A 27112-nucleotide genomic window follows, 5' to 3' on the forward strand; every position below is an offset into this window, starting at 1 on the left:
GGAGGTAAAATTGCCAAGGGGATTTCCTCATGTTGTCTCTTCAACTCCCTGAATAAGACTGGTGGAGGCATAATAGGTGGGTTGAAGAAAAAGTAACATTTGATCAGTTGTCGTCCGATGTTGATGCCTTTGAATTGAGCTGTTGATTTCATAGAGGATACTATTCAGCCTATCATGTGAATGCTTGCTCCCAGTAGAGCACTCTAGTGAGTCCCAATCCCCTCCTGTTTCCCGTAGCCCTGGAAATTATTCTCTCCCAATTTTTATGTTTATTTAAAGTAAGATTAATTGCTCGCTGTTCGCAGTACACTGCTTCCAGATTTTTGATTCAAAGGCTGGCAAGCCGTAAGCTTAGGAACATTGAAGAAGAGAACAGCCCATCTGTATTGTAATGATCCAAACAAAGGAGGTGATCAAAGGTCTTCTTCCCTTAAAGGGGCATGTCAAGCCAAAACTGCTGATTAAGCTCTCCAATCACTCTGACTTCCTTAGCTGTACAAGTGTATTAGTATCTGCAATGCAAACAAAGGCTTAGAGGTTAATGGGAAGCTGCCCTATACACTCCTTCATTGGAATGCATCACGGGACCTTTGCTGCAAGAAGCATTTCCCAGTGTAAGCTGGGCTTTAACCCTTTTATTATTTTGGCCACCTGAATGAAGTTGGACTGAATGACAAAGTAGTAGTGATTTATTGGATTTGTCAATCTTAGCTGCACTGATATTTAAATACTTTCTTAACTATTGAGAGTTTCCTTGTGCCTCGATCGGTTTCCCATTGATCTTTGTCAACAGGGAGACCCTCGACTGACGTTCACTTGCTTTCTTCCTGAGAGACAGGCAGCTGGAATTGAAAATTTGGTGAGGACATTGTCTTTCCAAATGTCCCTCTGAATCTATTTTGGGCAGGCCTTTAAAAAGGTGTGGGACAATCCTGCCCAAAACAGACAGGAGACTTTAATATACAAACCATGCTCCCACACATGTTGTACGATCCTGATAACAACGTTCAATGAGAAGTGGGCAAAGCATGTGGGATGCATGCCAGACCCATTCTATCCAGGTGCTGAGAGTCTTGAAAGGACGATTGGAGGCTTCTCCCAAAAGGTAAGTTTCTTCTTAAGATTTTTAGGGACAAGGCAGAGAAGGGGTTAAGTGGAGAAGCTGAGGCTGTTATCCCAGCTCGAGAAGGTTTAGGGGATTTAACAGAGGTCTCAAAGTCATGTTTGGCTTTGATGAGCGAGTAAGCAAAAGCAAGGGAAAGACGGGCTAACAAAATAATTAGCAAAGCGGCCAGAGCTGAGATGAGGACAGTTTTTTTTATTCACTTAGCAGTTGTGATGCCTGAGACTTGAATGGAAATAGATTTAATAATAACATTGGAAAAGAAACTGGGTGTATTCTTGAAGGGAAGAAAATACTAGGGTTAAAAAGACCAGTCAAATGAGATTTAGAGGATGCCCCTTTCAAAGAACAGGCACATGCAAGGTTCTATGAATCTATTGTATGAACTCGGCTTGTTTCAGTAACGTTTAACGTCATTGCCTGACAAATAGCTCTGAATTTCGCTTCTGAAATTTCACTTTTGGATGGCTTAAAAGGCATTTAATACTTCTGAAATATTCTATTGACCTGTCATACAACAAACCTTCCACTGTCTGTCACATCCCTGGCATGTTTTGATGAATTGTTTTCTTATGCATTGTCTCTGCAGCCATGTAGATACATATGGTGATCATCCCTTACTCAGTGTGGTCCCACAAACAGCAAGCAAGATATAAAAGCAGAAAATGCTGGAAACACTCATTGGTATTGGTTTATTATTGTCACATATACCGAGATACAGTGGAAAACGTTTGTTTGCATGCCATCCAGACAGATCATTCCACACATAAGTACAGTACATCGAGGTAGCAAAAAGGAAGACAATGCAGAATCTAGTGTTATAGTTATAGAGAAAGTACAGTGCAAGTGGACAAATAAAGTGCAAGGGCTATGACGAGGTAACTTGAGAGATAAAGAGTTCACGTTTTACTGTATGACAGCATCTACGGAAAGAGTAACAGAGATAATGAATGACCTTTAACTCTCTACAGACCCTGCTTAACCAGCTCAGTGTTTCTAATAATTTCTGCTTGTACTTCTGATCTGCAGTTATCTTTTTAATTTCAGTTAGCAAAAGAGGCAGTTCACCAGGGCATCCCCAGGAAAATTCCCCTACTCTAATTCACATAGTACTATAGGTTCTTCTCTGTCCAGCTGAGCACAGGTAGATTCTCAATTTGACATCTCATCGAAGAGGCAAAAGCACCATCAGTGCTGCAATTTCTTGGCAGCGCACTAAAGAGTCAGCCTAAATTATGTGATGGAGTCTTAAACCCACAGACTTAGAGGTGAGGGCAAGAGCACAAAGCCACAGCTGACGAAAAACATTGAAGAGTGAATGGCACTTGCAGAAGAAAATGGTTTGAAAACTTTATTTTTAAGTAGGTTAGAGGGTCATCAAGCCTAGAAGCAGGTACTTTGGCCCACCATGTCCATGCTCACCATCAAGCAGCCATCTATACTAATCTCATTTACCACCACTTGGTCTGTAACCTTCTATGCCTTGGTGATTCGAGTGCTCATCTGGATATTGCTTATATGTTGTGAGAGTCTCTGCCTCCATCACTCAGTCAGGCAGTGCATCCCAAGTTTGGAAATCTTTTTCCAATATTATCCATTTAATCATTCATTCAGCAAGTTAATCAGGGAAGGATGTGCAGGGATGACTAAAGGGAAATAGCGAGCACAAAAAGCAATGAGACCTTTAAATGTTTCAGTGTCTCTTTGTGTAGTTTGGCAGCTGATTCATTGCTCGTTTTCTGAGTATTAAAAGCAGTTAACTGGGGAAGATTTTTTGTTTGGATCAGTTACACAAATCCCGGAAAATGGGAGTGAATTGATCTGGTTTGTAGGTTATGGTACTGTGTTGTCTGTTTACCTGGAGTCATCTGAATATTTATCCTTGCACTGTCACCACAGGGTCAAGCTTGAGCATGATTTTGAAGTTGCTGGCCCTCCATGAGATGGGCACAGAAGCAAGCTGATTAACTATAAAGGTCATCACACTTAAGCCTGGCAACCCAATATGTATGGACATAACATGCATGGATCACTGTCCATTTAAAGCATCAGGTGTTATTGGTTAGGAGCTCTCGGCCTCCAAGTCAGCAGGATATGGATTCGAATTTCCCCCCGGGACCTGGGGAAAATGTCTTGGCTGACAGTCCAGCAGAGTGTTGGGACAGGGTTTCCACACTTCCTACATTAGTCGAGAACTTTGTTGATTGTGTAGTGCTTTGGTGTGTCCTGAGGGTATAAGAAGACGAATACATAAACGCAAATCTTTATTTGTTTATATATAAGTGATTTGTATATAAGCACGGCAATTTACTTTGCATATTCAAGCTGAAAGTGTGTGCTTTATGAAGGCTATTGAGCATAGTTTCCCTCTCCCTAACTGAAAGGTGTTCGGCTTGGAGTGGCGACTCTGGCTGAGGTCACTCCACTGACTGCCTACCTATTATTACCCATCGAGATGTCTCTTCACGTTCGCATAGTTTTGTTAACTTCAGGTTGAGGACCTTTGCATCTGCTGAACTTGCTCTGGCTCGCACCAATGAATCCCCTTCAGGTCAACATTAAACCGCCTCCCTAGAGTGGCTGAGGAACCCACGTGAACTAGGTGGCAGGCACAGTCATGTGCAGGTACCCAGTGAAAGAGTAAATAGTTATCCAGGACTCTTGCTTATGATCAGTATTCAGGAAATGGGGCTGGGAAGCAGGAGGCCTGTAAACGTTGATTAAACACAGAACACACTGGCTGGGGATGAGTGCTCCTTCGACATTCGCTATGGAGCTGATAGTGATTATAGTGTATGGGGTAATGGAGGTCACCCTTGAGAAGGAGTCTTCAGTACGGAATGTGTGGGTGTGGATGGAAACAAATAGTATAAATCTTTAAATAGCTTTATTAAAGGTGACAGGCCTCTTTCACCAGGGAAGTTTTAGATATTATTTCAATTACTCAACTCTCCCACAGGACAGCCAATAACTCTTCAAATATAGATTAATGCCGGCTGGAGTCACATGATCAGAGCCCTGTATCAGGTTATTCCAGGCAATGGAAGAATGCATCCCAGTTGAAAGCAGTTGGATGGGTATTAGAAACCGTAACCAGGGAAACAAATTAACTGGCATTTGGAGAGGTTTGAGTTAATTAAGGAGAGCCAACATGGATCTGTGAAATGCAGATCATGTCTGACTCATCTAATTGAATTTTTTGATGGAGGTAGCAGAGAAGGTTGATGAAGGGAATGTAGTGGACGTTGTCTACATGAATCTTAAGAAAATGTTTGACAAAGTAACGTGTACAAATCCGGTTAACAAAATTGAGGCTCATTGACCAGAAGATGAGGAGTCAGCTTGGATGAACATCTTAACTGAAAGATAGAAAATGAGGTGGTAAATAGCACTTTTTCAGACTGGATGTTGGTAGAGAGGCTGAGGGTCAGACCTAGCATGGACGTTTTTATAGCTATGTACAAATAACTTGGGTATTAGGTACAGACTAAACTTCTAAAGTTTCAAAATTTGCCAATGATACCAAAGATGGAGGTGCAGCAATTCAACTGCAACAGGATATGGATAGACATTCAGAATGAGCAGCAAGTGGCAGATGGAATTTAATGCACAGAAGTGGGAGGTGACACGTTTTGCAGGAGTAATGAGAGACAACGTAAACCTAATGGCACAAATCCAAAGCAGCAAGAGTGGGTCCTGTGCATAGATCTTTGAAGGTGGCAGGACATATTGAGAGACTAATGAATCTAGAGTGAGTTTAAACATTTCTAAGTTGTATCACAGCCTAATCATATTGTGTGAAGTCTGAATGTCAAGCAAAATAATAGCAAGGGTGTATGGACATCTCAGAATGTTAACTGCTCGACGTCTCTCCAAATTTTATTTCTGATGTTGTATTCAATATCAATAGGCTTTTTTAGATATTGTCCCTGTATATAAATTTTCATTCTTTATGTGGGCACGGGGAGGGTAATCGGATGTAACCAGATTCTGAGAGGGATTGTCAGAGTAGAAGCTGAAGGCCTGTATCTTCTTGGTATAGAGTGGTGACAGAGATTAGGGATAAGGAGATGGTTATTTGGTATTGAGACAACAAGTAACTTCTTCTGAAGAGGGTTGTAAATCTTGGGAATTTGCTATCCTGAATCGTTCAAAGACCAAGGGACACAGATTCAAAGTAACATGCATGAGATACAGAAAGGGTGCAAGGCGAAACTTCTTTACACAGACAGTGCTGTTGACCTGGAGCTCACTGCTGTTGGAAATAGCTAACAGGGCTTTCAAAATGGAATTGGATAGTCATTTGGGGGAAACTAATTTGCAGGGCTTCTGGAGAGGAGTTGGGGATGGGACTGTCTGGATTACTTTACATGGATTTGATGGGGAATATATCCTTTTCCTGTGGTATCCTGAACCTATGTTATACTTAAGGGGGCTATAGATGCTTGGACATTGAAATGAATAGATTTTTGAACAGGAAGGTGATTAGCAGAATGGTGATTGAGCAGGATGGTGGACCAGAATCAGCCATATTCTTAATGAATGGCAGAGCAGGTACAACGAGCAAGTTCAGAGGGCCTCTGTTTCTTATGTTCCAATGTTCAGATAGTTGCAGTTAGAAATCAGATGCAACAGTGAAGGAGGTCAACATTCCCTCTTTCTCCTTCTAAGGTTTGCCCACCCATTCACCACCACCTCCCCCATCTCCCCAAACACAGTGCCCACCCACCTCCACTTCAGGCATGTGTCAGAGGTCACTGATGTAACTCAGTCAGTCACAGTTGGCTACACAGATGCTGGCGAGTCACAGCAGAGTGCTCCCTATGTCTCGGGAGAGGCTTTCTCTGTACTCAGCAGTCTTGTTGCAGGCTGCACGCTTGCTAGTAGCCTGAGCGAAGCGCTGTTATTAATGAATTATGACAGGCCTTGTACTTGGCAGGGCAGAAAGGTTTCTGTTCTCTCTTTTTAGGAAACAGCTTAATTGAAGAGGCTCAGAAATGCAGAAGGACAGCTCCAACGAAGGTCTGTAAAGTGCTGAGGGTTTGCGGGGAAGTTTGTGAGTTGCCATAGGGGGCTGCAAGTGGCAGTTATGGTAGCGGCTGGATAACTTTCTACCTGGAGAATGCTCTCTTGCAGCTACCCCTGCAGCTGCCGCTTCATTCATTTTACTTCTCTGCCCTCCCCTGGCCTTGCGGTCGAAGCAACCCCAAACTATGTTGAGAAGACAAGGTGATACCCAGCCTGGCCGCTAACTGAGGATTTAAACTGTAGCAGTCCTTCTTCCCTGGGGACACACCGGGAGTAGGTGAGCAGCAAACCGCGCACAGCACAGGGGCAAAACTTTCTCTGTTGTTTTCTGCACGGATGTTAGCAGTGGCAAAGCTATGGACTGTCAGCCCGGTGAGTTGCAGAGATTCTTCTCCCAGTTGTCCTAATTGTTCCACACTGACTATGTGGATCTGCTTTATTGATGCTGGAAATTGCTTGTCATTCCCATGTCAGTAACATACCGTTCCCCCCGTTCCATGCTGCACGAACTTCTTACAGTAGTGCTTGTTTAATTTTAATTATCTCTGTTAATGTTATGCGACTCTTCTACCTGCCAGCAACAACGTGCTTCTTTTAATTCTCCCTTCCCCTGGCTGTGTTCCGTGTTTGTGCCATTTGAGTGGAAACAAACACTCCCACAGTCTGAACAGAGCATTGGGGTTGAGGTATCAGTGTACATGTGCCTGACTGTATCAAAGTGCATACCCACTCATCAACAGTGAATCCCAATACAGACAGATCTAAGGGGAGGGTAATTGATAATTTTTCCTGAGGCTCCAAACAGCACTTGAGGGCTAATCACAGGAATAATTATAATTATGGCTTAAATTTCTCATTTTCTGAAAAAGAAAGTTCATTTTGCAGGTGTTTTCTAGGTTTTTATTCATGTTTGGAAATATTAGGTGTTTCAAAAAATGCATTAAATTTCTTTCTCTATAAATTGAACTCACTATTAAAATCAATTACAGACTAGTCCAACCTTTTTGTTAGTTATTAGTTCGACCAAATCTTCATTTTCTTTTGGGATCCATGAGCACTTTGTTGGTTTTACTTTTGCTCTTTTGGCCTTTTTTGCCACAATTGACCAATGAATCCGACAAACAAATGGCAGTGGTCACAGTCTGTTGGAGTATTTTGAAAGCTACATACAGCATTCTTAAAGCAAAATGAATGAAATTGAAAATTTTGCAGGGCTAACACTTAGAGCCATCATGGAACATCACAGGTTATACAAAAAACAAGTATCCTAGTGACTCTTTGGCTGTTTTTGTCTTTTGATCAGTTAGCCTTAACTGATCTGTTTTTGTATATGAGAATCTTGGATGTCATAGTGGTCAAAAAATTGCTTATAAAAAAAGACACTTGCTGTCAATAAATGCAGGTCTTTATTAATTTGGCTTGTTCAAGGTACATGCCCTCATCTGACTTGCCATGGGCATGTTTTAGGTGAGCACTTTGCTCTTTTCAACCAGTCAGACTTCATTTATTTGGGCATGTTTTCTCCTGATGAATTGCTGCTGAAAGCTATTTATGGTTTGTCAGAAACTGTCCCTTTGAGGATAGTAAAGAAATTGGATGAAATGGATAAAAAATTGTTGTGATGTGGAATTACTGAATAACTCAGTGGCTAGTTTAATCAGGAGAAGGTAGGGGCAGCTGTGAAAACATTACAGTTTGATGTGCAGGTGAAATGATCTTTTCTCCCCTCGATGCTTAGGAAAATATGATTCCTTTAAAAATGATTCATTTAAAGGAGAGGGAAAATAGCAATTTTTTCCATGATTTGCCACTTTTTTTCTGAGGTTCTTCCCAAAATGTTAAGAGTGGAATATTTGGAAACAGATCCCCATAAAGATTAGTAAGTAGTTTAGTTGATCAACAGTAAGTAGTTAAGGTATGTTTTTCACATCTTCTGTGCCTTGGAATACAACCAGTTAACAAATCCACTGAAAACAGAGCTGAAACTCAGAACTGCTAAATCCAGCATGCCTGCCCGATTTGCATCTATGCTGAACTCCCCTTGAGTGCCTGGCACAAGATGAGGACTTGTCAGGTAGAGAAAGAGTTTAATTTATATGGTGCTTTTTAGCACATTCTAAAATGCTTTAGAGCCAGTGGTGCACTTTCTGAACTATATTAACAGCTGTAATGTAGCACCTCTTTACAAAGTACTTCACAAAGCTCCAATATATGGTTATGGGATAATGGCCAAATAATTTGCCTTTCGCTAGTATTGAAATACTAATGAGGGATAAATATCGACCAGAACACCAGAAGAAGTTCCCCTGCTCTTCTTGTAGTGCTATGAATTCTTTTACGTTTGCCTGAGAGAGAAAATGAAACCTCATTTTAACTTCACATTCAAAAGACAGCATCTCTGACAGTCTAGCACTCCCTTGGTACTGCACTGGAGTGACAGCTTAGATTTTTTTCGTTCAGATCTCTAGAGTGGGACTTGAACCCAGGACCTATTGACTTAGAGGCAAGTGTACTGCCAACTAATGATGAAGAAAGAAGCTAGGAAACAAATACCATTGTAGTATCATGGACATAGCACCCAAAATAGGGTCCAGCAGTGACTGCAGCTTGACCCAAACCAGTGCCACAGTGATTTGGGAGGGTGGCATTTTACACTCATGGCAAGCAATCAGCATTTAAACTGGATAGAAATTACTTATTGTTAGTTGGGGATGTTGTTCAAAGTCAGGGAGATTCAAATGTTGTTTTTTTGTAGTGTATGCAAGGACCATGATATATATCTGAAAGGGAACATGTGTCTCCCATAAACAAGTCTATTCTGCTTTGAAATTGAATTAGAGTACTTATAATTGAAACAGAATCAATATTTAACACTGTTGCCCAAATCGATTAGCTATCATGGCAGTTTCTGACCTGCTCTTCTGTTATGTAATTGAAGGAAATGGGAGTTTCTGAGATTGGTCTTGTCAGTGTGGGTAAGTGCCTGTGAATTTTGACAAGTGTAGGGTTTGATTTGAATCTTAATTGTAGTGTTCTTTTCAATAAAAATGGCATTTTTCAAGTTGGCATTTACAATGCAGTTTTGTTTTACACTGTTGTAAAGTGACTTTGGAAACAGGTTGTGCAGTTAACTTTTTAACCTGAGAGCGAGTGTGTGAGTCAGAACTCACTTTACACCGAGGAACACTTCAACTGTGTCAGAAAGGATCTTCACATCCTGATAAATTTCAAATGCCAATATAATTAATACTTCGCTAAAAGGTAAGGATTAATGGTAGTGCAGAAACTTCCAGGTTTTATTTCATATTTGTGTGGCACATTTACAAATGTTAATAATTTTACTTCTGCCAGAAAATATTGTTAAAATAGTGACAGTAAAAGCGTGAATATTATTCATTAAATCTCAAAGTTTCATGTACATAAGCCACCATTGCCCAACAGTCCACAAACTTTTGTAACAAAACATTAATATTAGTTCAGATTCATGGTCTCACTTGGAAGAGGACAGATAAATATGGGCTGGATCTACCTCGATGTATTGATGTGGTGAAATGATCTGTGTGGATGGCATGCAAAACGAAGTTTTTCACTGTACCTTGGTACATGCGACAATAATAAACCAGTTACCCACGGGAACTGCAACCTCTCCCATGCTCTAGATCTGGGGTCCAACCCCGCTGCCACTCCTCACCCTCAAGTCAGACAATGAGGGCACAGAGCCAAAATAGTGCTGAGGCTTTGATAAGCTTGGGCAGAAGGCAGTGCCAAGGGGAAGAAATTTATCTTCAAGGGAATTGGGGTTAGGGCAGGAAAGTGATGCTGAAGCAAAAGATCAGCCATAATCTGACTGAATAGTGAAGGAGACACGAGGGACAGAATGCCCTACTGTTGATTCCAGTTCATATGTTCTCGTTACGGGTTTAATTGTGAAATAACTAATTATTAAAATATTTACTATGAGTTAAATAATAATTTAAAATCTAAAATCATTTCAAAATAATAAAGAATATTAACATAAAGTAAAGTAATTTTTTCAAAATTATGACACCTGACCCTTTGTTTCCTAATCTGCAGTTTTGGACTTCTCCATTGAACTCAATGCTCTCCGATCCTACACCAGGTCTGGCCTCCCGCCCCTCCCATAGGATTGGGGAGGTGTTTCTCTGGCACAATGCCAGAAAATTCATGCAGACTGGGCTCCATCGTTGGACTCCATATGGAATCCAGAGGTGGTGCTGTGACGGATGTGGGCTTGCGTGTTTGATAACACATACACAGAGGAAAGAGACTGAATGAAATGTTAATTGTCATTTATGATCTGAGCCCCCTACTGTATCCCAGCAAGACGTGCCCCTCTGTGACCCTGAAGTTTCATAAGGATGCCAGAGTGGAGAAATCTGGAGCAATATGCATTGTTTTGTACAAAGTTTGGAATCTAAGAGTAGCATTCATTTTAATCGCAACCAGTGGGCTCCAAAGCCAGATGCCATGTGCATTCCTGATTAATTCAACCAGGAATGCATGTCATGAGAACGTGAAAGTGGCTAAGGTGCATGCAATATGCTTTGTTGAGAGTCATCATCTCTCATCAGTTTCTGGCATCTTGCTGGGTGAATGTGCATTGTAAAGAATGCAGCTGGTAATTTACTCTTCCACTCTCTTTACAGCTTATTTGAGTGTAGATACGAGAAAAGGGAATAGAAAGATATGTCGAGAGACTTAGGTGAGGCAGATGGAATGGGAAAATATTTCTGTGGAGTGCAAGTGCCAGAAGAGACCACATGGGCTGAAGCTTCAGTAACATAATTCTTTTTATAATCTGTTTTGGTGGGGTCAATTATCTCTGCCGTCAGTCTCCATTACATGACTGGTTGACCATCAACAGTAAACCACGCTGTTGGCAATAATCCTGCAGCAGAAGAGTCTTGAGGTGCTTCATGACACTCAGCCATCACTCAGAGCAAAATGATGCATTCTCCACACATTATACACTGCCACTTGTCCCTCTTGAAGCTATAAATAAAATGAAGATGTTTGTGTGATTAATCCACTAGGGAAAAGATTGTGCTGCAGAAGGCTCCTTCCCAATAAGAAAAGAATTCTTCTATGAACAGCTTGGAGGCTTGTGCATGGAAGATTTCTGCACTCACAGTACTGGATGCTCAACCCCTTGCAAAACACCCCTTCCTCTTGAAGTCTCAACAAGACTTTAGCAATTGTGAATGTATGCAACAGCAATTTGCAGTTATAGGTTTTTGCAAAGTCCAGTGTCGTTGTACACATCCTGTCTAAGCAATTGAGAGAATATTGGCATAGAAAATCACTGGCGAATAAAAAAGGGGATTTAAGCATGTGATGTGCAGTAACATGAATCATGGAATCATACTGTATGGAAACAGACCACTTGGCCCAACTGGTCCATGCCAACTAGTGGGCATCCTTCCATACTAACTCCATCTTCCAGCACTTGGTTCATAGCCCTCTATGTCTAATCGATTCAAATCTTCATCTCACCGCAGTGGAAATGCTGCCAGCTACCCAACTTCAACCACCCTCTCAGGCAGAGCATTCCAGGTACTTTCCCTCACCATCCAGGACATGCCCTCTTCACGGTACTACCATCGAGGAGAAGGTACAGGAGCCTGAAGAACCACAATCAATGTTTCAGGAACAGCTTCTTCCCCTCCACCATCAGATCTCTGAATGATCCATGAACCCATGAACACTACCTTGTTATTCCTCTTTTGCACCATTTATTTATTTTTGTAACTTTTATGTCTTGCACTGTACTGCTGCCACAAAACAACAAATTTCACAATACATATCAGTGTAATAAACCTGATTCTGATTCTGGCTGAAGAAGGTCCCCCTCATATCCCCTCTGAATCTCTTTTCCCTTACACTAGTTTTATCTACCTCTGATATGGGGAAAGGTTTCCTGCAGTCTACCCCATCTATTCCATATGAGAGTTGGGACATTATGTCACAACTTTACAAAACACTGGCTAGGCCACACTTGGAGTATTGTGTGCAGTTCTGGTCGCCACACTATAAGAAAGCTGTGCTTACGCTGGAGGGCGTACAGAGGAGGTTCATCATGATGTTGCCTGGATTGGAGGACATTAGTATGGGGAGAGATTGAATAGGCTTGTTTCCCCTGGAGTGAAAGAGGCTGATAGAAGTTTATAAGGTTATGAGAGATATAGAGTCAGAATCTTTCTTCCCATGATAGGGGTATCAAAAACAAGGGCATAGTTTTAAGGTGAGAAGAAGGAGTTTTAAAGGGAATCTGAGGGGGAAGTTTTTTTAAAAAAGGTGGTTGATATCTAAAAAAAAGGTGTGGAATCAGATATAATCACTACATTTAAGAGGCATGTAGACAGACTTTAAATAGGCAAGGCTTAGAAGGATACGGTCCTAATACAGGCAAAAGGGGCAAAATGGTTGGACCTGCTGGACTAAAGGACCCGTTTCTGTGCTGTATGATGCTGGGACAATGATTCTCATCCTAACTTGATACTTTCTCAGTCTGCATTAAACTTTTTTATAATTGTAGATTTACCTCATGAATTATACTTAAATTCCCCAGCTGTCATGGTGGGATTTGAACTTGTGTCCCTGTCATGTTTAGACCTCTAGAATTTTTTATTTATTCATCCACAAGATGTGGACATCACCGACATTGCTTGAATTTATTGTCTATCCCAAATTGGCCCTGAACTGATGACCCAGTTAAGAGTCAACCACCCAGGTGGGTCTGGAGTCACATCAAGGCCAGAGCAGATAGTGATGGCAGGTATCATCCCCCAAATGAAATTAATGGATCAGATTGTTATTTTGCAATAATCTGTTTGTTTTGTGGTCACCATTACTCGATTATTAGACCAGTATGAACAGTTATGCTCCTGTACCCTACCATTCAAGTTAAACTCAATCCCTCCTTTTACAAACACCCCTACAATTCTTTTGGAGACATACACTGAAGATGAAACACACAACCTCAGAACAAAGCACAGATGCCAAATCATCTCTGCATTATTTGCATCTAAATGTTGTGAGCTTAGGATAAACTTGTGAAGCATTTATCACAGAGAAATTAAACACATCTTTTTATCTGCATATTTTTTGCTGTGCATTCATTATTGCAAACTAAATGCCAGACAAATTGCTGTGTTTACAAGACAGACAACTATTGTTGACTTGTTTTAGCACAGGCTGTTTTAAAGCAGTTAAAGTGAAAACCTTATTTCATTAATTAACAATATGCAAATTAATTAAAGCAGAACAGCATTTTATCTTTGGCCGCGTATCTGTTGCAACACTGTTGGATTTCGTATAGGGAAGTTATTATGGGATAGCATTTCCTTAAAACTAAAGAGAGAAAAGTGTTTCTTGGCATGGTGGAGCAGCTGCTTCCCAATGCCAAAGTTCCAGGTTCAATCCTGACCTCCAGTGCTGTCTGTGGGGAGTCTGCATGCTCTCCCTGTGACCATGTGGGATTCCTCTGGGTGTTCTAGTTTCCTCCCACATCCCAAAGGCATGTGGGCTAGTAGATTAACTGGCCACTGTAAGTTGCCCCTAGTGTGTTGGTGAGCGGTAGAATCTAGGGGATGGGGCGGGGGAGGGAGGGGAGGGGTTAGTGTGGGAGAGAACGTGAGAATAAAAACTTGGATGAATGAATTAGTGTCAATGGGTGGTTGATGGTTGATATGGACTCAGTGGGCTGAAGGGCCTGTTTCCATATTGAATCTCTCTATGACTCTTGGGTTGACTGCAATAATTCAACCATTTCACTCTGGATGAGAAATAACAGCTCAGATTAGGTGATGAAATGGCAAGCCAATTCAATGTCGACATATTTCTATTATAAACCAGCCAGGGACAACAGTTGCATCATATTAAAATTTGCTAAACAGAGAATACATTTTGCCAAGGAAGTGCTTTCTAAAAATGAGAGTAGCAGATGATTATGGCAAATAATTTGTTACCACTGCCATCTGTTCTGAAAACAGTATGTTCACCAACTCTGAATGTAACACTGCAGGATCCAGGGAGGAAATCACAACACCTTCTCAGGGGGGTAACCAGGGAGGGGCAAAAAATCCAGGCACACCAAATTGGCCCATAGCCCAGAATTAATTTTGAGAGAAAGGTGCAGAAATTCACAGGATATTGCACAGTGACAGATAACTTGTCATGCAGACGATAGCATCAGACGTGGAGCTGGGTTTTGTTTTAACCCAACCTGTTAAAAGAAAAAAAAGAGCTTCTTAGACTTGGCAACAGATAAAAGCACTGGTTGCTTTGTAAGCCGATGCTAGATGGATGTAACTGCAGTATTACGGCTCCTCTGATGTGGACGGCATTGATCAGGGTCACGGTAGAGTGGTAGTACAGTGAAACAGTACAGTTAGCCACAGCTTCTCGAGCTTTTGGGGCAGCACTGCAGAAATGCAAATATTACTCAGCCAGGAAACCCAGTTTCCATTAATATTCACTGCCTTCTGCTTTAATGTACTCCCGTGAGAATATTTGATCAGAACAGCTTTGGACATTGCTGTGATTCCTCTTGCAGTTAGCTTCACACTAACACGAGAAGCTCTGATTTTTAACCCTGCCTGTGTGTTAGAACTAATATGTTAAAATAGCATCTAATGCAACCAGCTGTTTTTCCCATGATGTGCACTGCCTTGCATGATTTCACCGTTTCAGATGTTAATGAGTGTTTGGAATTGGAGGCCGGAGGAGACTCAGAGATACTGGAACGTCAGGTCTCCAGTGCTGAATGGTATTCATGAGTACACCAGAGGAGGCTCAAATAATTGTTTTATTTTAAAGATATTTGGTGAGGCCCAGAAAGAGAAAGAGAAACAGATGCTGGAATCTGGATGAAAAACACTATGATGCTGGAACTCAGCAGGCCAGGCAGCATCCGTGGAGAAAAGCAGGTGGTCAATGTTTTGGGTCAGGGCCCTTCTTCAGGACAGGAACTCCAGAACTCTAGTTCTCCAGAAAGAGAAAGATGTTCTCCTTCTCCCCTGTGATTCGACAGGAAATCTTTGGGCCTTCTCTAATTGGGAGTATCCCAGTCTTCATCACTGAATTCCCGGGATTTACCCCATGATCATCAGCATTATTCTCCCACTTCAGTTCTCATTCCAAACTTGCAAGTTTTACAGCCACGGTAAATTCCTTTCTTTCTTAGTGGTCCTGATGCAGGGTTTTGACTCAAAACGTCGACAGTTCCTTTCCTCCCATAGATGCTGCTCAACCTGCTGACTTCCTACAGCAGATTGTTTGTTGCTCGAGATTCTAGCATCTGCTGTCTCTTGTGTTTAACTTCATTTCTGTTGGCTTTGTGTGAGGAGCATAAAATAGGATTATGTTAATAGGTGCTTGATGATCTGCATGGACTCAGTGGGCTGAAGGATCTGTTTCTGTACTGTATGATTCTCTGAAACCACTGGCATTGATTTCATTCTTGTCAGCTTCAGAGAGGAGACATATGAGCACTGTTTAAGTCTACTCCATCTATGAATTATTTCTAACCTCTCCATGGGAGGTTGGGAGAGGGGCATGGATGAAGCAGGGTGAGGTGGGTGAAGGAGCCAGAGATTGGTGCCTGTCCTGAGCTCTAAACCAGGACTTTAGTCACTGCGCTCACACTCTTAACAAATGACAACGTGACCAAGTTGCCAGAAAGTTGGTCACCACACAGGGGAACCATTCCTACACAGGTAATCGGAGCAGCTTGGAGACACCAATAGAAAAGCAGAGGTGGCTTAGGTGCTCCCAAGTAGGGAATGACAACACACCTGGCAATCGCACAGTTGAATTTTGCAAAGTGAGGTGATGCAGTAATCAGCCACAAGGGTAATCAATTCAAACTCAGAATTATTAATTCACAAAACAAATGGAAAGCAATTTACTGTGACTGTAAAACTCCCACAACAACCATTTCCTGTTCCGGAAAGAAAGAGAGCCCCTTTTACTCCGCTGCTCTCTTGAAGAGGAAGGGCTTGACAGCTGAGCTGGGACAAACCAAGGTACTTCAATCTTGCTTCTGATTTAAAGAGCAGTGTTCGAGCCCTTCTCTCTTGTGAATTGTAGGTCATGTCACTCAAGCTCAAATTGCATTATTTATTCTAAGTATGTTATAATATTTTGGTGATTTGAAGGTAATTTATGAAGCTAGGTAAGGAGAGTTCATGGTGTGAAAATATCAGACTGATTGAATTGAAGGGGAGTGACATGTTTGGATTTAGTGTTCATCCATACTGACTGCCTTTACTCAAGGGACACGATCCCTATGCATGGCACTGCATCAAACCTGTCAAAATCCTTTTTTATTCTGAACTTTGCACTCTGTATAAGTACAGTGCAGCTTCTGTTATTTCAGCTTTGATGCTATCCTAGACCTTAGCAGATTTCTGCAGTTGTCTTCGCCATTTAAGTGTAATATGTAATTTAAAACGATTTGGCCAACATAACAGAGAAAAGTGTGCAGACTCCGGACTCCAAAAGGAATATCAGGAAAACATGGCAGGAACAACTGACACATTCTGAGACTGCATGCCAAGAGTATGGGTCACCTATTTAAAGTGCATAGGAAGAATTCCTCTTGAGACTTCCCTCTGAGTGAAAGTGTCACATCGAACGAGTCTACAGAAGTATAACCATCCTATCCATATTTAACAGGGCAATATTTGTTGGTTGTTAAAAGCCTTATTGATTTTCACTAATTAGTCCTGAAACAAAGACTTGAGCAAAGCAAATGCAGCCTTGGTACACTTCAAAGGATTGCATGAAATGATGATGTGATGAATCACTCCCTGATATTGTAGTATCTGATTGCTGTCACAGGTATTGCTGTTGTTGACTGTATTACTTGGTGTCAAGGAATTGACTGGCGGGGAACCAACTGCACCACAAGCCCACAGGAATGCAGGAGTAGAGTGTGCAGTGTCTTTGTACTCCTCAGTAATCAGGTCTCAACATTTGACATCAGGGCCCCACACAGCATGGGGATTGACCCTCAAAGACTCATGTGGAGATAAACCGTGGGGCAGCTCACAGCTATCACTGTCCAGAAGTGGGAGAGTAAAGCATTGTTTTAAACCAAAAGTGTCTTAAATGCAAATCTGCCTTGATCTTAATCTTATGTTCATTGAGCCTATGAAGAATGTTGGGTCTGTGTTTTAACTGGAAGCAATGCACTGGAATTATTTATATGTCCATTGGATCAAACAAGTGGACACACTCATTAATTAATTGTGTTACGGTATTCAAATGTAAAGGATTGACTTTCAAAAGACATGTACTGTTCATTGCTTTTTTACTCTACATGACAGAAGATAACGGCAGCAAATTGCTCTCTTTGTCCTCTGGTGTTTGAATCCACTTCTATCCATTTGGCTTTTGTGTGCCTGACTTGTGCAGTGCTTTGTTTTGACAGTGCTATTTAATGCTTTGCTTTTGCCATCACACACCAAAATCCTCATCTTGTCTCTCCTCAGGTCCTCCCATGCCATCCTCCTCCTCCTCGTCCAGTCCATCAGCCATTGAGCAGTCTGGTTCCCCACTTTCGTCGCCCAGTGCCAATGGCAACCAAAGGCGGTTGCTGGGCAACAGCGGCACGCAGCCGGTTCATGACTCTGACACAGATGATGAGGAAAGCAATGCAAATTCATATCTAGCTCAGGCCAGTTCAGGCACTGCCTGTGTGCCCGATAATGGTAAGAAATTGCCTGCATCTATCATCTCCTCTTGAATTGGCACTTTCTAACTTCTGAGCAATTCATTTAGCTGGAAGAGGTTTCAGAGTGACAATTTACCTCCCAGCCTCTCACTAAACCACCCTTCTCTGCACTAACTCTTAGCAAGAAGCTTTACTGCACGACAAACTTTTTTTCTTTATCTGAATGCACGATGGATACACATCTAGTTGTCACTTGCCCATTACCGGCTGGGTCAAGCACTAACCCCACTTTGTTAAAGCACATTCAGATCTGAGTCTCAGGCAGGTCAGGTTGCCTTCTATTTAACTGAGTATTGCAATTGCCAGATAAAATGGGTGTGAAAGCAGCAATTTTCTCAGCACTGTAAAGAAATTCCAGTCACATTGTCTTTGGGGTGCAGTGATGAAAATGCATGCAGGGACTACCTCATCAGAGCCTTGTGCTTAAGCGGCTGCTCTGTTGGCAGTTTCCCAGCTTTTGCATCTGAATAAGGTTCTTCAAAAATATCAAGAATTTCTTATACGGCTATTGGCTTGCTGTTTGGGGAAACAGACGATTGAAGCATACTTTAATGCAACACCATAGGATATGTTTGATCTGAATGGCGCTCACAATAATAACCCCAGTTGGGGCTGTCTTAGCTATTTTCTCTTTCTTCACAATCTAATTTTCTTCCGGGAATGCAGCAATTACATATTTTACTGTGTGATTATTATGTTTAACCACAGCACTGGGAGCTTGGAAAGATTTTTTTTATTTAGAATGTAAATGCAAGACACAATAAATGAGAAGCTTTGTACTTTATTAAAGTTTTGGTTCGCTAACAGAGGGTGATTCAATGTTTTGACTAAAACTTTGGATTAGATTGCTGATATATGATATGCATTTGGTGCTGTTTAAGTGTGTGGCTTTTGGTTTCCGATGGCCAGATGTTTGCTGACTGTTCTCACTGGAAGACAAGCTCCCTTTTAATCTGTTTGTTCACAGGATGTGAGTGTTGCCAGCATCATTTATTGTTGATTTTAACTGCCCCAAACCAGTCCAGCACAGTGGTGTACTTAGTACAGCTGCTGCCTCTCATCTCTAGCGATCAAGATTCAATCTTGAACCTCTGATGCCTTCTGTCTAGAGTTTACATGTTCTCCCTCTGACTGTGTGGGTTTTCCTTGGGTGCTCTGGTTTCCTCCTACATCCTAAAGATGTGGAGGCTGGTAGTTTAGTTGGCTGCTGCAGTTTGCCCCGAGTGTGTAGGTGAGTGGTAGAATTTGGGGGAGTTAAACGGAAGAGGACTTTGTTACCTAAATGGAAAGAGACTGCATGTGAGTGAAGTCCAGAGAGAATCTATGTGTTCTTGTGCATGAATCACGAAAAGCTGTCAGGTGTAGCAAGTTGTTAAGAGGGCAAATCACCCATTTATTGCAAAGGGGTTAGAGTTTAGAAATACAATTGTACTGGGTGTTGTTAGCTGACACCTAGAGGATTACCGTTTTGATCACCTGACCTAAGAATGGATATAATAGTATTGGAGGCAGCCCAAAAGAGATTCACCAGGCTAATTGATGGGATAAGAGGGTTGTCCTGTCAACAAAGGCTTGACAGTTTGGGTCTGTAGCCTTTGGAGTTTAGAAGAATGAAGGGTGACCTTATTCAGATGAATCAGATCCTGAGGGGGCTTGGCAAGGTAGATGTTGAGATGTTTTCACTAGTAAAGGAGTCTCTAACATAGGGACATATCTACGGGGTAGGGGCCAGTTATTTAAAACAGTGATGTGTAGAGATTTCTTTTCATGGAGGGTGATGAATCTCTGGAATTTTCCACCCCAGAGAGTTGCTAGATCATTAGAAGTGGAGGGAGATAAAGTTTTGAAAGGTCAGGGGATTGAAGTGCTCTGGGGATCTGGCACAGAGGAGAAGTTGAAGCCTGGGGTAGATCAGCCATGATCACATTGTAGATTTGATGGGCAGATTTGAGGAGCAAGGCAGCCTACTCCTGTTCCTAATTTCTCATGTTGTTGTGTTCTTGACTTTGGGGAGAATAAAATGAGATTAGTGTAAATTGGTGGTTAGCACACACTATATGGGACAAAGGGCTAGATTCCACACTGTATGACTCTGTAACCAAGTGGCAATTTTAGAGAGAAGTTTGAGAGTCTGGAATCATATATAGGTCAGACCATGCAATGACGGCAGATTTCCTTCCCTGAAGGCCATTAGTGAACCAGAGAAATTTTTGTGACAAGGTAGTCCCATGGTTAGTATTACTTATACCAGTATTTTAGTTCCGATTTACTTAATTATTTAAAATCCCCATCTGCTTGGGGGTGGTTAGGTTACTTAAACTCACATCCTCCAGTCATAAGGCTAAGCATTTGAACAGTTGTCCAGTGTTTTAGCTGTTCAGCTGCAGATTCACAGTCTGTTTATTCTGGGAACCCACTTTGTAAAAAGCTGACAGAAATGCAGTCATTGACTGACACAGCTGTGGATTGTGAATGTATGCACTGTCACCCTGCAGTTCCTGTTATCCAGCATGAATTCTGATTTCCATCTGTAATATTTGATTTTAAGGGACTATGCCATTAGAAATTGATGTTGGAAGCCAGGAATTCCTACATGCACAGAGACAACTACGGGGATGTTGGGATAATTTTAGGAATCCACAGTGGTCACGCTGGTTTTCCATAATATAGGCAGAAATAACATCAGGCTTTTTGTGTCCTTGGGAGGTTTCATTGTACTTTTACAGCTAATTAAGCACTTTTGAAGGCTAGTTACTGTTTTAATGAGGAGAAACAGGACAGTCAAGTTATTCATTGCAACATAAATAATAGCCAGGAAAACTCCCCAGAGTTGCTTCAAATAATGTCATAACATCTTTTACATTCACTTGAATGGGCTGGTTGGGCTTTGGATTAATAGTTCATCTGGAAGATGGCACCTCTGGCAGTACAGCATGCCCTCAGCATCCCGCTTCATTGTCAGTCTGAACAACATGTTTGAGCACGGAGAGTGAGACATGAATCCACAGCCTGCTGACTCAGGGATAAGAGAGCTTTACATGAATGCCTTCTCCTTTGGTTGAGGGTAAAATATATTCTGAATTACTGGAACATCAAGACTTTTTAAAACAAATCGGTCAGGAGTCTTTTAGCACTGATCTTCCCTGGCATCTTCATAAAACAGGCAGAAAGGTCCTGAAGTGACACCCATCGTAACTCTGGAGACAGAAGAGACTGCAAATACTAGAAGCTGGAGCAAGAAACAACCTGCTGGAGGAACTCAGTGAGTCGAGCAGCGTCTGTGGGAGGAAAGGAATTGTTGACTCTTGAACTCAGTGCCTTGACTAATAAAGTCAAACAGGCCATATGCCTTCTTTACCACCCTATCAACCCATGCAGCCACTTTCAGGGAGGTAAGGATCTTGGGGTCCAAGATCTGCTGTACATCAACACTGTTAAGGGTCTTACCATTAACAATGTACTGTTAATGATATTTGATCTCCCAAAGTGTAGCACCTCACATTTGGCCAATGCAGGGTCTATCAAATGTCCCTTGATACACCCTGCAGTGGAGCTTCAGGGCTTAAGGAGAGCACATTAAAGCAACTTGTAACCAGAAGTACAGGCAGATTCATGACATACCAGGTGGGGTGCAGTTTAGACTTCTGGTTGGGACCAACTGGAGTGGTTGGCATTGAGGGTATAGGGCAGTGGAAGTGGTAAAAGAAAAAAAATCTTCATAAGTTTTCAACAATGTGTTTCAAATTTACTCTTCACTCATTTGAAATTCAAGTCTTCCAAGTCCATTTTCTTGATGTACTTTGAAAATGTTTCAGTTTACCAACTGCCCCTGCACCATTTAATATCATATTGCTCAACAAAATCCCCTGGTTCAGCTCTCCTAACTTACTTTGAAATAATGTTTAGAATTTAATATGTAATAGGTTTCTAAGTAAGATCCATCACCTTAACCAACTTCTCTCTAAGGCTGTAGAACTCAAGCATTCTGTGTTGATCAATTTCTTCAGCCTTGGCTACATCCTCACCAATTCAGGTGACCTTTATTGTCATGTAGTGTTAGGGATTGACACCATTCTCTGGACTTACTGGTGCACTGAGAAGTCTCAGTATCACTATTACAGGACTGTAATATACCGCTCTCGCAATATATTTCTGCAATCAATTAGCATTTTTAATCATGTTATCACATTGTGGAGAAATTGAAAGTGACGCATCTCTGATTATTCCCTTTTCACATCTCCCTGTGCTAATTCACTACTGATTATCGTCCACTTACACTCCACATTTTGTGACCTTTGTGCAATGCTTTACAACTTAAAGTGTGTAATTTAATTTGCCACTTGGCCGGTTACATAAATGGACCAAATCCTTCTGCAGATGTTTGCTGCATCCTCTGACTGGACTGCTCTCACTGTTTTAATGTTATCAGAAAATCGGGCAAATCCCATTTGCTTTTGGTATCCAGCTCATTAATGTAGATTAGAAACAACAAAATGTTAAGTGCCAGTTCCATGCTCAGCACCTCACCACACTCTGACCTTTCAGCTCTAGATAAGGCAGATATATTTATCTGTCCCAGTGCGCTGATTTCTCAGTCCGTTATTGCCAATACTACGAGGCCAATACTATGCAGGCACTCAAGGACTGAACACATGCATTGAAAATTGTGATGGAGTCAGCAACCATTTTACTCCAAGCCTGATGCACTGTTGAGGCACAGATAATGGGAAGCAGGTATTTGAATCAATCTCCCAAAACCCAACCAACAACGTTCAGGAGAGCAAGCTTAGTAAGCTTTGGAGATACAAGAGACTGCAAATGCTGGAATCTGGAGCAAAGTACAAACTTCTGGAGAAACTCAGCAGGTCAGGCAGCAACAGTGGAGGGAAAGTAATGGTTGATGTTTCAGGGTGAAACCCAACATCACTCTCTGGACGTCAGCACATGACTCCTGACTCTTGCTGGGTGGCAGACATTAGCTGAGGTTATCATCAGGTGAATGATCTGCCTGTGGTCTGAAATTAGGAGAACCTCAAACCATACAGCTTCATCCAGCAAGCCCTCATCAGCAGCAAGGGAAGATTAGCTTCTAATTATGCAACTTTCCCTGCTCCCCTCCCCCATTTTCTCTGCATCTTAAAATCCAGTTCTGATGGAACTCTGAATCTCTCCCCACAGATGCTGCCTGACTTTCTGAGTATTTTCGGCACCTTTTTTCATTTGTACACCCTGCCTGAGCAGGGTGAACAAAGAACACTTCTTTCCCCTAGCAGGGAGATGTCAGTAAACAGTGGCCATAAACTTCAGGAAATAGGTAGAAACTTTTCTCACCTGAAGAGTTGTGAAGGTCAGAACCCACTCTCTGGCAATTAGAGCTGTACAGTTAAGACTAGTTTGTCGGTCATGTCACATCCTGTGAATCACTAAAAGAAGTTTAAACATCTTCTGGCATCAATTTGAAGAGACAACGCCAGCAATGGGGAATAGAGTGGGCATTGATGGTGACTGCTGGAACTTATTCCTCTCATGGCCCCTACACAAAAACCTAGGACCATTACATGTACATTTTCCTTGTAAAACTGGAGTTTCTTTCTGAAATCCTTTCCAAAGTGTTTCTATTTCCACAAGATTACCATTAACCACAGTCAATGTCAGTCAAAGATTTTTTTGCAGTGTTACCTTAGTAGGTTTGTTTCTCTTTTTTGCATGTAAGGCATTTTAAAACTAGAGACCCAAGGGTCATAAACATCCACTCTCCCCAAATGCCTGTTGGAAGATCTGTTGATGTTCCCCATCCACGTCCAGTATGACTCAAAGGCTGTGGAGTTCAGGTTAATACTGGGGAGGTGGTGCCAGGCACAGGGCTTGCTGAAGATCTCTGGGCTTAATGCCAAACCTGATCTTCAATGAGAATTTCTGTAATTGAGACCTTCCAAAGTGGTTGAGCCTCTTAATTTACTACCGAGGGATTAACAGCTGATGTAAACCATGGGCCCCGAAATGAAATCAAAGCCTGCTTGGTTAGGTGCAGACTGTACCACACCTAACTCTTTGCATCCACCTGAATAACTATTGTGGCTCAAGCCAATTTTGACCCCCATTCAGTGTCATTAGAACATAGAGCATCACAGCACAGTACAACCCCTTTGGCCCACAATGTTGTGCCGACATTTTATCCTGCTCTAATATCTATCTAACCCTTCCTTCCCACATAGCCCCACATTTCTCTATCATTCATGTGGCTATTTAATATCATGTGACTAATTTATCTAATAGATAGATTTATCTATCTATTTAAGAGTCTCTTAAATGTCCTTAATGTACCTGTCCCCACAGCCTCTGCCGGCAGTGCGTTTCACGCACCCACCACTCTCTGTCATCTTACCTCTGACATCCCCCTTATACCTTCCTCCAATCACCTTAAAGTGTCATGAAGTTCAATAGTGCTACAGGTGAGGGAGGCAAATGATAAATGATCTGTCACAAGTTAGAGCAGATGAAAGTTCTAGTGAGAGGAAATCAGTTCCATTTTGGTAAAAGTGGAGGGTTTGAGAAAGCCAGAGAATGTCCTGATCACCTGAACCAGCATTATCCATTCAGTTTGGGAACTAGTTACACCTTGAACCCATTATCTGCTTTATAACTTGAGTAGTGTAAAAGATTGAGATACTTCCATCAATACATTGGAGAGAAGGAAGTAAACTTGTGCCAGGGAAAGGGATCAGTACCACTCCCCGTTCACCCCAAGCATTTGCTGCAGTTCCATGCAACACTGTACTATTTGGGGGAAAATCTTCAAAGAGCTTGACTGAAAATCTACACCAGTTTCTGAAGGTCTTACTTTGTATTGACAGCTAGTGACCTTAGACATCTTTAGCTGCACAATTACAAACCAATTATAGTCACAGAACCAATTTCTTTGCTTGCATTTGTAGTCAATTCATCCAAGATGAGAATTAGCTGATGTGGCCACCAACATCGGCCGTGGAGATTGTCACATCCTAATTGAGGTGTCTGAACTGTCACCTCGCAAATAATACTTTTCATCTCACTTCAGGAAGTGACTCATGTTTTACAGATTTCTCTGAATCAGCTGCATAATCAGTTCAAAGTAAAGGATGGGGATATCAGCCTAAACATTCTAGAATACTGTAAGGGGTGCATCAAATGTGCCACCCTGTCTCTTGAAGGTGAGCATCGGCATTTCACGGCAGGAAGGGGGATTGAGAGACCTGTGTATAAAGAAGGTTGGGTGGGGGTTGGGGAAAGTAATCAGGAAACTTAACGTGTCAGAGAATGGGGAGGGGATTGGGAAACTTCTTAGTGTTAGAGGCCGTCACTTTCAGTGGGGAAGCTTGTAAGGCTGGTGGGAGGATGGGAGCACAGGTAGTTTATGGTGTTAGGATGTAGCTGGGGATGAAGGGGTGATACGGAGGTCGGTGGCATGGGGCAGCAGTTGCCCCAGATGAAGCTGGGTTATTCATAATGTATCAAGCATCTGACTGTGGCACTGTGAAGATCAGATAATATTGTCCCAGGAACTCCCAGCTTTGGACAGCCCTATGACAAACCCCCCTACACTGTTCCAAAAGAAGGTGAAGTTTGGGGTATGATGCCATCTTGTCTGCCACTGTCTCCATTCTCTGAAAATAGGCACACCGGTCTGAGCTCTGTCACAGAATGGGATAACTAGATGGACAGAGGAAAACATTCAAAGTCTGTTGTCAAAACCTCCTTGGAAGAATTGCAACATCTCCACTGACTCTGGAAATCTCTGGCCCACGGCCACTCAGATTGGAGAAAGAGCACTGCAGATGGTATTGAGAATGAGGCATTGCAGCAGGGGCATAAGTAGCAGAGGGAGCGCACCGCCTCACAAACTGCTGACCCAGCTTCCCCTTCAGCCGCCATTTGCTCAACCTGTGGCAGAGTCTGCAGTTCATACACTGGTCGAATTGGTAATCATGGAACCCAGAGAACCAGAATGGAAGCAAGTCATCCTCAATTCTGAGGGACTGCCTCAGAAGTGAGGCACGGTAGCGTAGCAGTTAGCGCGACGCTATTACAGCGCCAGCGATCGGGGTTCGATTCCCGTCGCTGTCTGTAAGGAGTTTGTACGTTCTCCCGTGTCTGCGTGGGTTTCCTCCGGGTGCTCCGGTTTCCTCCCACATTGCAAAGACATACGGGTAGGTTAATTTGGGTTTAAAATGGGCGGCGCGGACTCGTTGGGCCGGAAGGGCCTGTTACCACGCTGTAAATAAAAAAAAGAAGAGTATATTAGTTAGTACTGTTAGTCATAGATATAATGGTGACTGTTGCATTATAGTTGTAGTAGAATTTGCAGTATTTAATGGGCTGCATTCCACCCCCCGCCCTTCCATGGCTTCATTCCTTCCTATCTCCACCAGCCGACTCTTGACCTCACAATCTTCCTTGTTAAGACCTTGCACCTTATTGCTCTGCACTTTGTCTGTAGCTGTTACACTTTATTCTGCATTCTGTTATTGCTTTACTTTATACTACTTCAATGCACTGTGTACTGAATTGATCTGTATGGACAGGATGCAAGACAAGTTTTTCACTGTACATGTGACAATAATATTCCAATTCCAATATCTATATTTCTCCAAGTCTGACCTCTTGAAACACCCTTGAATTTAATCTCTCTAATTTGCTATATGTTCCGCTGGCTTTGCTAAACTCCAGAATTTCCTTTCTGGTCTTCTTAACCCTTTTTCTTCCATTTGAATGCTCCTAGTCACAGAGAGGTCACAGAATCAGGTGCTTTGACCCACCAAGTCCATGCCAACTAACTACACTAGTTTAACCCTCCTTTACACTAATCCTTTTCCAGCCCAGTTTATTCTTCCGACATTCCCATCAATTCCCTCCAGATTCTACCACTCACCTACGAACTAAATTGGCCAATTAATCAACCAACCTGCACATCTTTGGATATGGGAGGAATCCGGAGCATCCAGAGAAAACTCCACACAGTCACAGGGAGAATATGCAAACTCCACACAGACAGTATCCAAGGTCAGGAATGAATCCGAGTCTCTGGCGCTACTGTCTGTGCCACTGTGCCACCTTTAACATCTAACCCCTGTACAAAGTGTTTGGACATCTTTCTCTTGTATCTTATGTGGGTAAGTGGTATCTTGTGTTTGAGAATGCATCTTGGGATATCACATTGCATTCAA

The 27112-nt window shown here is 42.1% G+C and overlaps 1 protein-coding gene across 1 annotated transcript in view; it reads left to right on the forward strand.

Moving 5' to 3' along the window:
* The window catches only part of tenm3 (teneurin transmembrane protein 3), a 712909-nt gene that overhangs the window by 444987 nt on the left and 240810 nt on the right, over positions 1–27112 (forward strand). Inside the window, exon 6 of the mRNA XM_052020035.1 lies at positions 17668–17886. Coding sequence (XP_051875995.1) covers positions 17668–17886 — 219 coding nt within the window. The remainder of the gene's footprint in view (positions 1–17667; positions 17887–27112) is intronic.

Source organism: Pristis pectinata, chromosome 7 (genome assembly GCF_009764475.1).
Source record: "Pristis pectinata isolate sPriPec2 chromosome 7, sPriPec2.1.pri, whole genome shotgun sequence".
NCBI lineage: Eukaryota > Metazoa > Chordata > Chondrichthyes > Rhinopristiformes > Pristidae > Pristis > Pristis pectinata.